This window comes from Bicyclus anynana, chromosome 16 (assembly GCF_947172395.1).
Source record: "Bicyclus anynana chromosome 16, ilBicAnyn1.1, whole genome shotgun sequence".
Classification (NCBI taxonomy): Eukaryota; Metazoa; Arthropoda; class Insecta; order Lepidoptera; family Nymphalidae; genus Bicyclus; species Bicyclus anynana.
The window spans coordinates 16,048,706-16,066,767 of NC_069098.1; the positions used below are offsets into that span (position 1 = coordinate 16,048,706).

General features: G+C 42.5%; 1 protein-coding gene across 3 annotated transcripts; it reads left to right on the plus strand.

Moving 5' to 3' along the window:
• The first annotated feature begins 321 nt into the window (after window positions 1-321).
• LOC112055453 (ribosome biogenesis protein BOP1 homolog) lies at window positions 322-17,343 on the plus strand. 3 transcript variants are annotated; one of them, XR_008251580.1, is made up of 13 exons: window positions 322-525; window positions 608-724; window positions 948-1,025; window positions 2,437-2,722; window positions 3,651-3,813; window positions 4,165-4,306; window positions 5,547-5,729; window positions 6,383-6,529; window positions 6,779-6,946; window positions 12,931-13,104; window positions 13,174-13,716; window positions 14,116-14,415; window positions 16,849-16,981. XR_008251580.1 is itself a non-coding variant. In XM_052886292.1 (13 exons), exons 1-13 carry the CDS (start codon window positions 448-450, stop codon window positions 17,066-17,068), a joined length of 2,484 nt encoding a protein of 827 aa, XP_052742252.1. In that variant the 5' UTR covers window positions 323-447; the 3' UTR covers window positions 17,069-17,343. The 3 variants fall into 3 exon arrangements, 2 of the variants coding, with proteins under 2 accessions (XP_052742253.1, XP_052742252.1); XM_052886292.1 differs by having other exon boundaries at window positions 323-525; window positions 14,116-14,300; window positions 16,849-17,343; XM_052886293.1 differs by lacking the exon at window positions 948-1,025 and having other exon boundaries at window positions 14,116-14,300; window positions 16,849-17,343.
• Window positions 17,344-18,062: the final 719 nt, after the last annotated feature.

An 18,062-nucleotide genomic window follows, 5' to 3' on the forward strand; every position in this document is an offset into this window, starting at 1 on the left:
TATTAGTTTTAATTTTAATTTATTTTAATTTTGTAGTTGTAGTTATATTTCCTTATATTTTATTTTTATAATAAGTTTAGCCTATTTAAGTATTATCTTCATTAATAAATATATGTTACTTAGAAAGTTTTTGGTTATATTCATTTGACGTTTGTGGTTCTACTTTTGAGGGATTCATAGATTTACGCACAGATTAATAGATACTAACTAGATTTACGAGTCTGTACAATGATATTGTATAGACTCTTAAATCTATAGTCTAGTATAAATATATGATACTGTATTGATCCACAGATCAAAACAAAATGTAGTATTTATTAATCTATGACAAAACGTCAAAAACACGTGTTTGGCATGCTATTGCAATTTCAAATTTCAACTTTATTATTCATTCAATAATATATTTACAGAAATGTGTCTTTCAGGAATAATTATAAGATAATAAAAATGCCTCCCTATAAAGCAGGATTACTGAAAAGGAAAATCGATTCAAATAAAACAAATTCAACTTCTGCAGACGACAAAGTATGGGTTTATGAATGCATGCATGGGTTCGTTTTAGTGTCCATTATTATTATATGTTTTTTTATGTTTTTGTGATTTATAGGAACAAAGTAGTAGTAATGATGAAGAGAACTTAATTCAAGGTGAGTTGGACGCGGAAAGCGATGCCACCGACTCAGAACACGGAGAAGACGACGCCGAATCGGATGCCGAAAGAGATGTAAGCACCTTCCTTTGGGTTGCGATTGTGGTTGTGATAATGTACGCCGCCGTGATAGTAATTCGTTCTGCGTATCAACTTCAATTGTAAACTATTTTGGGAACCTTTCTAACCCGTATAATTAAATATAAAATCTTATATTTAATTATACAGACTATTAGACTTAAAATATATACGAGTGTATAAAATGACAAAATCTGTACAGTGGTCACTATTCTTGCAGGAAGTGGTGTTCAGTGACAATGATGCGGACTCCCTGCTTGACGATAAACAATCTGCCCCCGCGGGAGATGACTCGTCTGTAAGGATATATTTATAACAAAACTGAATTTTTATTTCAATTTAAAAAGTTTTAAACTTTTATTCTATGCGGACTTGAAGTCCCCAGGTTTGCTGATGCCATTTTATCCTTTTACTTATAGTCTATTGACTATAAGTAAAAGGATAAAATGAGGACTTTAAGTCCGCATAGAATAAAAGTTTAAAACTTTTTAAATTGAAATAAAAATTCAATTTTGTTGGTGATCAAATCAAGAAAAAAAAGTTTAAACAATGTGTACAACACATTGCTAGGGGGATTAAAGTGTGTAGCTTGCAAACTTAAAAATTTGCTTATAGATTGTCTTGCAATACAATACAATACAATACAATCCTTTATTTGCTGATACAGTTTACAAGGTCTTAACAAATAAATATAATCTGTTCTGTATCACGCCCGATTGGCATGCAAAATATTAGTTACATTTACAGTAAATATTATGTCATTCCAGAAATTACTTTTAATAATGAATAGAAGAACAATATTAATTAATTTGAAAAAAAGAAAATACAAATAAAAAATAAATGAATCAAAAATCAATTTACATCATATTGTCAAAAGAATAAATTTATATTAAAATGCCAAAGTTAAAAATTCATTTATGTCATAAAACGCATTGTCCAGGAGAAACCTACGCAGATTATTTTTAAAACTAATTAAATTGTTCTCCTGTCTTATACGCTTTGGTAATTTATTATATATTCTAATAATCATCATGCAGATGCTCTTATTTAGGAAAGCAGTGTGGTGGGGAGGAAACCGAAATCTATCTCTGCAACGCTAACGATTATGCCTTTGAAATAATCTGTCGTTCGTTCTCAGAAATAATGCGATTTCAAATATATATAGGGATGTCACAGTAAATATCTTTAATTTTTTAAAATAGGGTCTACAACTTTCCCTTTTCTGCAATCCACATATTGCTCTTATGCATCTTTTTTGTGCAACAAAGACATTTGTAATGTAGCTAGCGTTACCCCAGAAAACTATCCCATACCTCAGAATCGAAGCAACTTGGGCATGATATGCCACAAGTAAGGTTTTATTATCAACTTTCTTGGAAAGCATAAATAACATGTAAGAAAGCTGATTTAACCTAGAACACACATATTCAGTATGCGTTTTCCATGAAAAATGTTTGTCAATATTTAATCCTAAAAATTTTGTTTCATAAGTTTCGTCAATTACTTTGTCGAAATATTTAATGTTTAAATCATATGTGATATGGCTCCTTATATTCTGAAAATTCATTAGTTTTGTTTTATTAAAGTTTAACGTAAGCGTATTATCGTTGCAACTAATTGTTCACATGTAATTTCTTCACTTCACTTAATTATTAACAGTCTCATATTGCTCAGGCAACACCTGATGAAGCACAAAAATAATCTTTCAGGAGCTTACAGACTCAGAAGATGATAATGAAAGCGATGCTAACTCAGATGACAGTGACAACAGTAACAACAGTGAAGAAGAGCACAGCAGTGACAGTGGGGCTGGTACAGGGACAGCGCCTTCGGCCGGCTCCAGTGATGAGGCTCCCAAGAATAAAACCAAAACACAGACCTCAAGGCTGAAGCCTCAGCAGCCTAACAAGAAGCAGACCAAGAATAAGTCCACTATAGACAAGCTCGCTGACAAGATCAAAGAGACTAAAGTTGTAGAACCTGTGCAGCAAAAAGGTATTTAAAAGGCCGCGTGGCGCAGTGGGTAGTGACCCTGCTTTCTGCATCCACGGTCGTTGGTTCGATTCCCACAACTGGAAAATATTTGTGTGATGAGCATGGGTGTTTTCCAGTGTCTGTGTATATTTATACATTGTATAAGTATATAATTGTATATTAATATTATAATATCAACTATCTTAGCACACATAACACAAGCTACTCTGTATGCTTACTTTGGGGCTAGATGTTGATGTGTATTGTTTAAGTATATTTATTTATTAAACATAAGTAAAAAACTATACATTTTATCTTCAAGTACTTTTCAATTTACCACATTTAACTGGTTCTTTTTATTAAGATTACTGAAAAATCTTGCAGTGATCTTACTTTCTAACGTTTTGAGACATACTGTCTACTTTGTCAACAACCAAGCGTTATTGATACCAGCACAATTGACATAGTAGGACCAATATTTAAAATTGCTAACACTAGTCACAGGACAGAGTAAAATATAGCTTATTATAATTCAAACGATTAAGTTTAACACTATTTATCAAAGAGGCAAGTATGCACATGTACTATACAACTGTAATATTTAATCGGGAGACACTTTGTATTCTACTATTTTTTAATTAATTAATTATTAAATGAAACTGAAATGTCATTTTACTAGTAAATAAAACTGACTGGTTTTAATTACTAGTAAAATGACATTTCAGTGACAGTTTCACTTGTCATTTTACTGACTGGAATTAATAATTGGAGAATAGGGTTGTATTTAATTTGCTGCTACATCTTTTGAAAATGAGCAAGTTTCAGTTGTCATGTCTAATCTAATTAAATTAAAAAGTCCAGTGGGCATTGATGAGCGCATTTCAGTTCAGATTCAGAGCCCATAATTGTATGTTCAATAAAAGTCTCAGTGTTTGTTGATCATGATCAGATGAATATGAGTCGGGGGACACGTCCGACGAGGAGGACCGCGTCAACACGGCGGGCGACGTGCCCATGTGGTGGTACAACGAGTACCCGCACGTGGGCTACGACCTGGACGCGCGCCGCATCGCCCGCCCGCCGCAGCGCGACCACATCGACGACTTCCTCAAGTGAGCCCTGCACGCTGCGCGCGCCAACTGTCGTATATACCGTGGGTGGTATACCACCGGACGTCTAGGGATTTCTATCCTTTTTTCTGATGAAATTTTCGAATATTTGGAAAAATGGTTTACATACACATATAGTACATAAAAAATGTTAGTTTTTGCAATATTTCCATGTTTAGCAACTTTAGTAGAGTCAAACTCGATTTGTTAGTTCGCGGTTCAAGTGTACCACCAATCAGGTGCAAGCAGGTGTCGACAACCTACTGGAAACTTCACAATATTCATTCAGTTTCAATAATTATACAAAATAGTGCAAACTAGTTAAATAAATGAACAACATGTTTCCGTGCGCAGGAAGTGCGAGGACCCCGAGTTCTGGCGCACGGTGCGCGACCCTGCCACCGGCCAGGACGTGCTGCTGTCCACCGAGGACTTGCAGCTCATCGAGCGCCTGCGCGCCGCGCGCCTGCCCAGCGCCGACCACGACGAGTACGAGGTACGAGCGTGGTGAAGTCAAGTGTCCCAGTCTGTACACACCGGCCAGGACGTGCTGCTGTCCACCGAGGACTTGCAGCTCATCGAGCGCCTGCGCGCCGCGCGCCTACCCAGCGCCGACCACGACGAGTACGAGGTACGAGCGTGGTGTAGTCAAGTGTCCCAGTCTGTACACACCGGCCAGGACGTGCTGCTGTCCACCGAGGACTTGCAGCTCATCGAGCGCCTGCGCGCCGCGCGCCTACCCAGCGCCGACCACGACGAGTACGAGGTACGAGCGTGGTGTAGTCAAGTGTCCCAGTCTGTACACACCGGCCAGGACGTGCTGCTGTCCACCGAGGACTTGCAGCTCATCGAGCGCCTGCGCGCCGCGCGCCTACCCAGCGCCGACCACAACGAGTACGAGGTACGAGCGTGGTGTAGTCAAGTGTCCCAGTCTGTACACACCGGCCAGGACGTGCTGCTGTCCACCGAGGACTTGCAGCTCATCGAGCGCCTGCGCGCCGCGCGCCTACCCAGCGCCGACCACGACGAGTACGAGGTACGAGCGTGGTGTAGTCAAGTGTCCCAGTCTGTACACACCGGCCAGGACGTGCTGCTGTCCACCGAGGACTTGCAGCTCATCGAGCGCCTGCGCGCCGCGCGCCTACCCAGCGCCGACCACAACGAGTACGAGGTACGAGCGTGGTGTAGTCAAGTGTCCCAGTCTGTACACACCGGCCAGGACGTGCTGCTGTCCACGAGGACTTGCAGCTCATCGAGCGCCTGCGCGCCGCGCGCCTACCCAGCGCCGACCAAGGCGAGTACGAGGTACGAGCGTGGTGTAGTCAAGTGTCCCAGTCTGTACACACCGGCCAGGACGTGCTGCTGTCCACCGAGGACTTGCAGCTCATCGAGCGCCTGCGCGCCGCGCGCCTGCCCATCGCCGACCACGACGAGTACGAGGTACGAGCGTGGTGTAGTCAAGTGTCTGAGTCTGTACACACCGGCCAGGACGTGCTGCTGTCGACCGAGGACCTCTCTGCAGGTCTTACTGAGAGTGTTCTCCCTGACCAGTGTTAAACGATCATAAAGGAATTCCTGAATGCAACATCTACGAGTCACAAGTTTAATCCTCTGCTCAGAGATTTTCTCTACCACAAGCTGGAACCGCACCCGCATCCATGGTGTGCTAGATGTTCGTCTCAACTCTCTGTGGCAAAAGTTATAAATGAATTGAATGTCTTTGTTTGTTTCGTCAGCCGTGGGTGGAGTGGTTCTCCCGCGAGGTGCTGGCCACGCCGCTGCGCGCCTTCCCCGAGCACAAGCGCTCGTTCCTGCCGTCGCGCTCCGAGCAGCTGCAGGTGGCGCGCATCGTGCACGCGCTCAAGATGGGCTGGACCAAGACGCGCAAGCAGATCGCGGACGAGCGCCGCAAGAAGCGGGTGAGTGCCGCTACAGATAGAGCTCGGCTGATGGGCGGGCTCGGCCTTGTGGACGCTGGGTGACACGCACTCCGCTACTGACGCCCATCGCCGCGACCTGCGCAGCCGCCTTGATCGCGACGCGATGCATACGGACTAGTAATCCTAAAGACTCGAACTCTTTAGCTCTGATGTTCAGGACTCGGAGTCTTTTTTAGAGCTCGGCCAATAGAAAGCCAAAAAGACTAGAGTCGTAAAAAAATAAGGTTACTTAAAGATATTTCTGTCTTTGACATGCAGGTAAGTTATTATATAAAAAGCCGCCATTTTGAAATTTCGTATTCCTGCACTGATTTCGTTCAAAATAAATTGAGATTCTGAAGTAAAATATAAAGAAAGACCGCCATTTTGAAATTTCGTATTCCTGCATCGATTTATTTCTATATCGATATCTAGGCATTGCATAAATGGCGAAACTGCTCTTGCAATAGCGGCTGAATTAAAAAATCGCTACCTTTGAGTTGGGACAAAAGAGCTCGCACGACTGGGACAACTCAGCCGCTATTGTTCAACAATATGTCTTCTCGAAACTAGGTCTTATAAGCAGGGAGGGCCATTCAAACTTGCCGCTGATGATAGGCAACGGGGATGATTTGCCTCATTCGCATGCGCAGGAGCGGCAGTTCTACAACCTGTGGGGCGCCGGCGACGCCGCCGAGCAGGCGCAGCGCCCGCGCTCGCTGCCGGCGCCGCGCCGCGCGCTGCCCACGCACGCCGAGAGCTACAACCCGCCGCCCGAGTACCTGCTCGACAAGCGCGAGGTGAGTGCCCCTTCGCTGCGAGGTCTGTACGGCTCGCACCGGTCCTAGAAATTATAATGACTCACGTTAGACTAGCGTTTGTTCTTCTGCCGTCACTTTTAGGTTCCCATCGGCAAAATGCGTCCGCTCTCCCTCCGGTCTCCTTCCGGCTCTCACACGATCAAAGTGAAACGAATGTGCCGTAGACCTTACGACGAGTAACACTTCTTTCAAAAATAAATCAATAGAGTCGTCCTTGTTCGTCGGCAGATGAAAGAGTGGGACAAGTTGGCGGAGACGCCGTGGAAGCGCAAGTACACGTTCCTGCCCACGACGCACGGCAGCCTGCGGCTCGTGCCCGCCTACCCGCGCTTCGTGCGCGAGCGCTTCCTGCGCTGCCTCGACCTGTACCTGGCGCCGCGCGCCATCAAGATGCGGGTGAGCGCCGCCGCACACTGCTGGTGTACAGTGCACTGTGTTGTTAACTGATTCACTAGATTCGTCTGCTACGGAAGCCCAGAGACTATTAAGGGGCAATGTTAAAGAGTGCAACGTTCTTTTTGAATTTCACCACATAACTGTATCAGACATTAAAAAAATCTTTCAATTTATTAAAATTAAAAAGAACCGGAGATCTGTGGAACATGTCAGTGAAAGTAATATCTAATATAATTGATGTCATTGCTCCCCACTTAGCCATTATTTTTAATGAATGTGTGGACTTAGGTATTTTTCCGAACCTAATGAAGCATGACAAATTGATACCACTTCTTAAATCAGGAGACAAATCAGATCTTAATAATTATAGACCGATTACAATATTGCCAACACTTAGCAAGGTCTTTGAAAAAATCATATTAAATCAACTTTTATGTCATTTTAATTTAAATAACTTGTTCCATCCTGAACAGTATAGTTTACAAAAGGTCGCAATACAACTGATGCATGGGCTAAACTTTTAAAACATATTTATGAAGCATGGGAAGGTTCTAAGAATGCTATTGGTGTGTTCTGTGATCTGTCCAAGGCGTTCGATTGTGTTGACCATAACATCCTTCTACTCAAATTAAGCCACTATGGCATCAAAAGTGTTGCACTCGATCTCATTGCCTTTTATCTCAGTGATAGAACACAAAAGGTATGCATAAATGATATAAAGTCGCACGGTTCCGCTACCATAATGGGCATCCCACAGGGTTCAATTCTGGGTCCTTTTCTATTTTAAGTGTACATAAACGATTTACCATACCATGTCAGCGGCATATGTGAGATTGTACTGTTTGCTGATGACACATCCTTAATTTTTAAGTCCGACAGAAATAAAGATAACTCTGACGACGTAAATCGTGCCATATCGCATGTGTCGCATTGGTTCACTGCAAATAATCTACTTTTGAATGCCAAGTGATCACTCACCGCGATTTAACACACTGCACAACTTTTGCGTGTAAAAACTTTTATTATGAATAATTTCTGTGGCCTTATACTACTAGGTGAAAATCATCTTAGCGCGATACAATTTTGGTACAAGTGGTAATAACGCCATCTAGTATGCGACTCGGCAACTACATTTACAAGGTCTGAACATTCCGGCCCCCAAAGGACGGATGGTCCTTTATAGAAAAAAGGTGTAGTTACAGTTAAACAAATTCTGATGATATGAATAGTGCAGAAACACAACAAAACCCTAAGGATGTTAATTTTCACAATTTGTAATTCCTAACCAACGTGGTAATTTTATACAATTTATACACATAAACTAGCAAGGTTTCCTAAACAAATCATACAGAAGTTCATGATCCCAGTCTAAGCCAGCTTGCCATAGATTTTGCATGAAAATCTTTAAAACAAATAAGAGTGGTGCAAGCCAACCTAACGGGTCGAACGTTTTAGCTATCACAGACAGTATGTTTCGTTTCGTCAATGTGAAGTGAGATTGATATTGTGTGGGATGTGTCAGTAATGATTTATAATTCACATAAGTGTTTACTTCAAAAACATCCAATTGTGGGTTCCAAGTTACTCCAAGTGCCTTTACGGATTCGTCTAATTTTATATTAACACTGTTCTGTGATACCTGAAGCGTTTGTGGTATTTTACTTAAGACTAAATTACTACTAGAGGCCCATTTGTGAAGAGGAAAGCTACCTCGAGCAAACCTTTTAGTTAGCCGTTTTTGAAATTCTACATCATCCAGTTCATTGCATATACCAGTGAGCAAGTCATCCATGTATACATCAGTTTTTAAAATATGAGATTCACAGGGAAAGTCTTTGCTTTCATCTTTCGCTAACGGATGCAATGAAGTTCTAATGGCAAGATATGGTGTTCTTTCATATGAAGTTCCATAAGTTACAGTGAGTAGTCGATATTCCTGTATCTTGTCATTTCGATGTTCTCTCCAAAGGATTCTTTGATAATTGGTATCTTTTATTGGTCGATACATGCTTTGAACTTGTGCGGCTAAATATATTTTGTGACTTCGCCATCCAGTGACGAGGCCTCTCAAATCTTGTTGCAGTGAAGGACCAATTGATAGTTCATCATTGAATGCATTACAATTCACAGGACGAACACTTGTATCAACACTTACTCTGTACTTCGTGCTAACTTGAGGATCATTAATTACAGCATGATGAGGTAAGTAATATTTCTTAGTGTTTCTTACTTTCTCTTTTACCTCATTCTCTTTTTTATTTTCAGGTTCAGGGATTTCTTTCATGTAACCTTGTGACTCATAATGCTGCAAAAACTGAATGTATGGGTCTTCAAATCTAGAATCATGTGCAAATCTCTTTCCCATCTCAAACAAACGTCTGACAGCAAGAGGTGTGGGCTCTCTTAGGTTTAGTGTATTTTCCTCAACGTTGAGTAAGTGTTTTTCATTTCCGAAAAACAAGTGTATTTCATTATCAAAAGTCAAGTGTGTCTCATCTTCGACAGATAAATGTATTTCATCTTCGACAGGTAAGTGTATTTCCTCGTAGTGTTTTTCTTTAAGTTTGTGAGTTTCTTTATAGTGATTTACCTTATTTGTGTGAGTTTCTTTGTAGTGTTTTTCTTTGTGAGTTTCTTTATAGTGTTTTTCTTTAAGTTTGTGAGTTTCTATATAGTGATTTTCCTTGTTTGTGTGAGTTTCTTCATAGTGTTTTTCTTTGTGAATTTCCTTATAGTGACTTTCCTTAATTGTGTGAGTTTCTTCGTAGTGCTTTTCAGATTTCTGTTCTAATTGTGTTAAGGGTTTATCCTTTTGTGAAGTTTCTTCGATCTCCCAAAACCTTCTTGGTGAATGATCTGCCTCAACTAGTGTGTTAGTAACTGTGATATGGTGTTCAGGAAGATCATTTAACGATTTAGTGTTGCCGGAAACTAACCAGCCCATTCTAGTGTTTGGTGCAATGAGAGATCCATATTTGTGTAACCCTTTCTGTAGTATTGCTCCTAATAGAACATCAATTGGCCCAGGGCGCTTAATGTGTGGGACTGAAGGTGTAATTCTTGTGAGCTCTGGCCAATTTGTTGAGTTGAATTTTCTTGGTAGTAGTGTAGGTAGCTCGGTGAGCACGTGTGCACTGATTTGCATAACGTGCTGTACATCTACGGGTGAATAAATATCTAAGCGGACTGTATCTTTGAATTTAACAACGTCGTTGGTGATGCCGGTAACCTTTACTTCGAATTGTTTCTTAGTCAAGCCTAAAGATTGCACCGCTGATTCTGTAATGAAAGTGGCCATAGATCCTTGATTGACTAGTGCTTGGAGGTAAGTCATAGCACTATTCTTATTCTGAATTCCTAGCCGAGCAGTAGGTAAACTAACTTGATTATCGCCAACAGCTACTTTCGTGCTAGTCATTTTCTTATCAGGGCCTATTGGTGGCTTGACGTTCTGTTCTTGTGCTACATCCACTGGCTTCTCAACCAGTTTATTTTGTGGACATAAAAGTGTGTGGTGTTTTCGGTTACAACGGCGACAAACTGTATTTTGTCTGCAGTTCTTAATTGAATGAAATTTAACCAAGCAGTTAAAACAAAGGTTGTTATTCTTGACAAAATCTCGACGCTGTTCCATGTTGAGTTGTGTGAAAGTTGGGCAATGGCATATGTAGTGATTTTTAGTGCAATAAGTGCATTCGGTATTTATTTCAGTAGTGAGGCTTTTAACCATCTCAAGTTTAGGTGCCTGTGTAGTAGATTGTGAGTGAATAACTTCTTTTCTCTGAGTAGTGTTCACCATTTCAATTGTGTTACCTATAATTCTTGGGTTACCATACTTATTAACCAAGCACATCCACGCATGTTCGTAATTCTGTGCTGTTAATTCAATGTGTTGTAAGAGTTGTTCGGCTTCGCCTTTTATACTTGAGCGCAAACATTGATGTTTTTCTATATCACTTAACGAAGGATTGTTATCGATGAGTGAAGTAAACATGTCGTTGAAATAGATCCAATCTCGATAATTTCCAAAAAATGTGGGTAGTTCGATTGGTGGTAAATTATACGAGAAAGTGTTTTTGTTTGGCGAACTACTATCCAACTCTTCTAACAATTCGGTTTTAAAATCTAAATAGAATTCTTCTATGGATCCAAACACGTCTTTGCTAAAGTAATCAGTGCTCAAAGTACGCCGTTTTTTTATTAATTCTACATGATTTTTTGTAAAATCTTCATATTTTGACTCGAGTGCTTGTAATTGGATTTCAATGTACTGTTTAGTAATTCGTTCTTTAGCACTATTCTTAAAAGTAAATTCAAGTTGGTGAATTTGTGCCTTTAATTCTTCCTGACTTTTTAAAATATCCATTTTTCAAACAAGTTTCCAAATCTTCTTTAAGTATTTTCAAAGTAATAAACAAATGTAATAAAATTTATTCATCAATGGATAAACTAAATTCCATTCATCTTCATCAAAACATCAGTGAATATTCTATGTTTTATGTTTTGCAATTCAAATAATTTCTAAGTTGGAACAGTAATGAATTCTCTAAGTGTTTTGCGTGTTTAGTATGAAATATTTTAAAGTCCGAACTCCGAACACTAGTAAATAAAATATTTTCTAAGTCTTTGCACTGTACCGATTACCGAACACTAGTGAATTTACTAAGTCTTTTGCGTATGAAACATTTTGAAAGTATTTGCACTTTACCGAATACTAGTGAATTTTCTAAGTCTTTTTGCACTTTACTGTTTGTTGTGTATCACTGTTCACTTAACTTACAGTTTATCCGGCTCGAAGGACCAATGATCACTCACCGCGATTTAACACACTGCACAACTTTTGCGTGTAAAAACTTTTATTATGAATAATTTCTGTGGCCTTATACTACTAGGTGAAAATCATCTTAGCGCGATACAATTTTGGTACAAGTGGTAATAACGCCATCTAGTATGCGACTCGGCAACTACATTTACAAGGTCTGAACACAAGAAAACTAAATGTATTGAGTTTTCACTGCCAAATGTTATAAAATTAGATAAGTCTATAATGATCGATGGTGAAACAGTGGAAATGGAGAGTTCCACAGTTTTCCTGGGAGTAACCTTGGATTGTAAACTTCAGTGGGGTGCTCATATAGAAAAACTGTCTGGTAAACTTAGCTCAGCGGCATTTGCCGTGAGAAAAATAAGACAGTTTACTGATGTTGATACAGCTCTAGGCTTGTTTATTTTGCGTACTTTCACAGCATAATGTCTTACGGTATTTTATTGTGGGGCAAGGCTGCCGATATACAATCTATATTTGTACTTCAAAAAAGAGCAATTCGAGCAATATATCAATTAAAATCACGCGAGTCCCTTCGTCAAAAGTTTAAAGAAATAGGTATACTAACAGTAGCCTGTCAATATATATATAACAGTATAGTATATGTAAGACAAAATATTAATTTGTACAAACGGAAAGGAGATTTAAACCCACGTCTTACTAGACACGGGCATAAGTTAGTTATTTCTGCATATTGTCTCCAAAGATTAAAAAAATCTTTTGTAGGTTTGGGTGTACTCTTCTATAATAAGATCCCCAAGACTGTGATGGACATGCCAATGCATAGCTTTAAGCAATGTGTTAAAAAACATTTACTTAGTCGAGGGTACTACAACATTGATGAGTTCCTTAATGATAAAGATGCTTGGAGCCCGTTGGATCAGCTTCCACCTTCACACAGGAAGTAAAACTATAAGAAATGTAAACAGTAATTGTTATCAAATGTAAATTATAATACTGTATGACTTTTTCAAAAGAGCAACTGTTGAGTTTCTTGCCGGTATCTTCTCAGCAGAACCTGTCTTCCGAACCGGTTTACAAATAGTCAACTGAACTGTCAAAAGTGCTTGTAAACTGAGCCTACTTGAAATAAATGATTTTTATGATTTTGATTTTTTTGATTTGACGGGCTGCCACTGAACCGACACTTGGCCCGCAGCTGACCATCAGCGCCGAGGAGCTGGTGCCCAAGCTGCCGGCGCCGCGCGAGCTGCAGCCCTTCCCCACGGCCGAGGTGCTGCGCCTGCGCGGGCACGCGGGGCCCGTGCGCAGCGCCGACTTTGACCCGTCGGGCCAGTACGCGGTGTCGGCCAGCGACGACGGCACCGTGAAGGTACGCCGCCGCAGTGGCGCGAGCGACTCTGCGTGGACGGTCACTCATGTGTCGCGCGTCGTCCCGCAGGTGTGGGAGACGGCGACGGGCCGCTGCCTGCGCACCGTGGAGCTGGGCGAGCCGGTGCGCGCCGCCGCCTGGACGCCGGCCGCCGGCCTCAGCCTCGTGGCCGTGGCGCTGGGCCGGCGCCTGCTGCTGCTCAACCCGGGCGCCGACGTGGGCGCGGCGCGCGTGGCCGCGCGCACGGACGAGCTGCTGGCCGAGGCGCCGCCCGCGCACGACGCGGCGCCCGACGCGCGCACGGCGGCGGCCGTGTCGTGGGCGGCGCCGGACGCGGCGCAGTGGGCGCGCGGCGTGCGCCTGGCGCTGACGCACTTCCGGCCCGTGGAGCGCGTGGCGTGGCACGCGCGCGGCGACTACGTGTGCGTGACGCTGGCCGACGCCGCGTCGCGCGCCGTGGTGGTACACCAGCTGTCGCGGCGTCGCAGCCAGCTGCCGTTCCGGCGCGCCAAGGGGCTGGTGCAGTGCGCGCTGTTCCACCCCACGCGCCCGCAGCTGCTGGTGGCCACGCAGCGCGCCGTGCGCGTCTACGACCTGCTGCGCCAGGAGCTGGTGACAACTCATTCATTATACTCATCATCATCATCATCACCATCATCATCCATCATCATCATCATCATCATGCCCTCGTCGCTTGAAGCGGCACGGAAACCGAACTGCTGGTCGCGTGGCTGTAGCTCGATGTTCCTCGGTGAGGCTCGGCTTTATATAAGCCTCGCCTCGCGATGTTTCATGTTGATGTGGCCGACGTAGTCTGCGCCAGCAGCTAGCTCCCAGAATGTTCGCTGCACCTAAGGTGGTGGAGTCTTTGTGTCTGAACTAGTAGGAGGCTTATGAAGTAAAGCCGACACGACAGATGGCGCTACTAGCCGCTAGAATTTTTTAAGTTTCACTTTCATGTATTATTTTAATTTGCAGTAGTGTAATCTGAAGCACGCTCGTTTACTCTAGGTCCGCAAGCTGCAGCCGGGCGCGCAGTGGGTGAGCTGCGTGGCGGCGCACCCGGCGGGCGACAACCTGCTGGTGGGCTCGTACGACCGCAAGCTGGTGTGGTTCGACCTGGAGCTGTCGGCGCGCCCCTACCGCACGCTGCGGCTGCACGGCGGCGCGGTGCGCGCGCTTGACTTCCACCGCAGGTGACTGACGTGAGACACGACCGCGGCCTGCCCCTCGTACACTTGCCGCATGCGCGCCCTACCGCACGCTGCGGCTGCACGGCGGCGCGGTGCGCGCGCTCGACTTTCACCGCAGGTGACTGACGTGCGATACGACCGCGGCCTGCCCCTCGTACACTTGCTGCATTCAAATTCCGCTCACCCGAATCATCACTAGAAGATAGAAGTCAAAAAAAAATAAGAAGAATGAAGACTATGAAGAGGAAAAAGAAGACCCATTCAGGAGAAAAAGATTGCAGAGGAAACTATAGATGAAAAAGCGTGAACAGGACAAACAACAAAATCGCCTTACGGAACATATTTCAAAGAAAATGACAACTATTTCATAAAAGCATGTTTGCACGCACTTAGAGCAATTCACTTGGGACTTTACCAGCTGAAAACCCAAAGAACATAAACACCAACGACAATTGTGAAGAAGACACTATTATCTACACAACACAGCACTGGCAAAACGATCAGGTACGTTCTAAAAGAAAAGCTGACTCAAGCCCTGAATATATAAATAAAAATGCTAAAATAACCAAGACAGCATTCACAACACCAACACAAAATAGATATGGCAGCTTAGAAACTAAAAAAATCGCTGATTTGCACACCTCCAAAAACCAAACCACCAAAACCAGAACCAATCTTTGTCACCGGAGTCATTGACATTATAACACTCAAAGAGGTGCTCTCCGCAATTGTAGACACTGATAAATACACTATGACGACTCTGAGATCTGGCCACACAGTAAAATATTGCCCACAGATACACAGATATTGAACACAATCATGTAAAAAGTTAAAAGAAAACTTTATACCCAAAAATGTAATCACATATAATCTCAAAAGTGAACGGGCCTATCAAGAAATTTTACGTGGACTGCATTCATCAGAAGATATAGATCTTATAACAAAAGAGCTTTCTGAAATCTGAATTAGAACATGAAATAATACAAAAACATAATAAGTAGTGAGGATCAAGTAGAAACGGCATTCGAATCACTAAATAAGTTCATTCACTTAACGGCAATAGAATCCACACTCCTTTTGAAAAAGGAAACCACACACCAACTCTATTCCAAACAAATAAAAGATAAAGAGAAGACAGTTGCGAAAAAAATGGCATACAACACGATACCGTTGCGATAAAAAAGCTTTCAACAAGGCTTCAACAGATCCATCACATAACAAACACTATAATTCGCACATTCGAACGCAAGGAGTTCTTTTCTGCTACCTTTTTGTATATCAGTCAGGCATTTGATAGAGTGTGGCACAAAGGCCTACTCTTCAAACTCAATAAGCTGATGCCACACTCGTTTTGAAACGAAACGTCGTCATTGAATGAAATTCTCTCAGGGCTGCCTCAAGGTAGTATATTGGGACCACTATTGTATCTACTATTCACTGCTGACCCGCCAACACATGCTGATACCACAACTGCTACTTATTCGTATGATACAGCTATTTTATCAGTACATGAGGATCCTGCCGTAGCTTCAGACATTTGATATAGGCCTCCTCCAGACTTTGCCACTCTGCTCGATCTCTAGCTTTTCATCACCATCCCTTCAGCAGGTTGACTTCCCATCTTTTGTGTCGTCGTCCTTGCCTCTTTTTCCTATCTTATCCTCCATTATCTATATCTTTGAACCATTTTTCTTTTGAGGATCTGACCACATGTCTTTTCTACATTTAGTGTCATTTACAATACATGAAAGACCAAAACTTGAAAATTATTAACGCTTAGTAAGTAGGACTTGCTTTACTTTTGTCATCCCTCCTGGCAAGACTGCGGGCGAGCCCCAATAGTATCTTGAACATGTTAGCAAGCAAGACTGACTCGCCAATCCTGCAGAAATTTATTTCTGTTTTGGTGCGGTGAGGAGATTGTTAATGTATTTATTCTATCCTTTTTAATATAATTGTGCATCTTCTAACATTGTTTATAAGTTATCTTAATGTAACTAACCAATGGGCCTTTGTTGCCATAAATAAAGAAATTATTATTATTATTATTATTATATTATTTACTGCACTGGGCTTCCAGCAGTAGATACCGAGAGTGTCAGTTGGGCTTACAGGCCTCGAGGCTTGGCCTCTTTGCCTGAGTGAGTTGCCCACTTGCTCCCTCGGTGATTTTTCACAACACCTTTACGGGGCTGAGGCATCTTGGCTTAAGAGTCAAGTTGTCAGTGCAGATTGCGATTCCTCGCTATCCAGCGCTGGGGCTGTGTATGATGTGTGGGTCTTCCTCCTCCCGTGGAGCGGGCGGGGGTTCGTCGCGGGGATCTTACTCCCCTGGTGAGCTCCTCTAATGCCTTTCGGGTTTGAGGAATGTACGTAAGACATCGACCTGGTACACTTGTGTTGTGCCGTTGTTTAGCTGTGTTAATACAGATGGTGCTTTGCGATTATATTTTTTTAAAGTTTCACCTTTTTTTCAACTTACTTCAGAAGTCCGTAAAGAAGTTTTACTTCAAAAAGTGAATTAGTCTAGTTCAGTGAATGTGTGTCGCAGGTACCCGCTGTTCGCGTCCGCCGGCGACGACCCGTACCTGGTGGTGTCGCACGGCATGGTGTACAGTGACCTGCTGCAGAACCCGCTGCTGGTGCCGCTCAAGCAGCTGCCGGGCCCCGAGAAGCGCGGCGAGCTGTGCGTGCTGGGGCTGCGCTGGCACCCCACGCAGCCCTGGCTGCTGGCCGCCGCCGCCGACCACACGCTGCGCCTGTACGCCTGAGCGCGCGCCGACTGTGTGCGTGCTGGGGCTGCGCTGGCGCCCCGCGCAGCCCTGGCTCTGTATAATACTTGTCTGGAGTTGACATTAGGCTAGATTTCAAGAGCCGTGAAACCAGCTAGAGTTGTAAACTTAAAAAAGCTAGCACTTGTAAATCCAGTTTAAAAAAAACTGTGCAAGCAATTTAATTTTTTACCAACAAAATCACCTAACTTTGTTGTACTCATGTTAACATTCTTGTATGTACAATCATCAATAAAATAATAATAACATTTTAACTGAATTTTATCTCATCACACCTGAACATTATGAAAATCAAAACACAATTTTCAAGTCAGAGTCTGACATTTCACAACAGTTTTTTAAAAAAAATTTTAATAAAAAAAAATTCAACCGACTTCCAACTCAAAAAATAACTTTAACTAAAAAGCAAAAAATAACATCCTACCTATGTGCTACCTTCTGATCAGTTTGAAGGCGGTGCCAAGCCAGTGATGTTTTAATTAAACACGTTTAAACTACAAAATTTCTGTGGTTCTTTCAGAAACAGCTTTAATTAAAACACGACACTGGCTTGGCACCGCCTTCAAACTGATCAGAAGGTAGCACATAGGTAGGATGTTATTTTTTGCTTTTTAGTTAAAGTTATTTTTTGAGTTGGAAGTCGGTTGAATTTTTTTTTATTAAAATTTTTATTTTTTTATTTTTAGTGTTAGCATACCTACTGCGTGTGTACAGTCACAACCTATCTATGTGGAAAGTTCTTATCAATACAAAATTATCAAGTCCAAACACAAGGTAGCTACTGTGAACCGTCGAGGAGTTCTCTTCACTGTGCTTCGTCTTCATCACCAGACCTTTAATACAGTCACAATCCATCTAGGTGGAAAGTTCTCATTAATACAAATTTATCAAGTCCAAACACAAGGTAGCTACTGTGAACCGTCGAGGAGTTCTCTTCACTGTCCCTCGTCTTCATCACCAGACCCTTAATACA

Excerpts from the sequence above, each read along its gene's own strand:
- LOC112055453 (XM_052886292.1), top strand. The coding sequence starts at position 448 with ATGCCTCCCTATAAAGCAGGATTACTGAAAAGGAAAATCGATTCAAAT. Across the intron at positions 1,026-2,436 it reads CCGCGGGAGATGACTCGTCT|GAGCTTACAGACTCAGAAGA; the intron begins GTAAGGATATAT and ends ATAATCTTTCAG. Across the intron at positions 13,717-14,115 it reads ACCTGCTGCGCCAGGAGCTG|GTCCGCAAGCTGCAGCCGGG; the intron begins GTGACAACTCAT and ends CGTTTACTCTAG.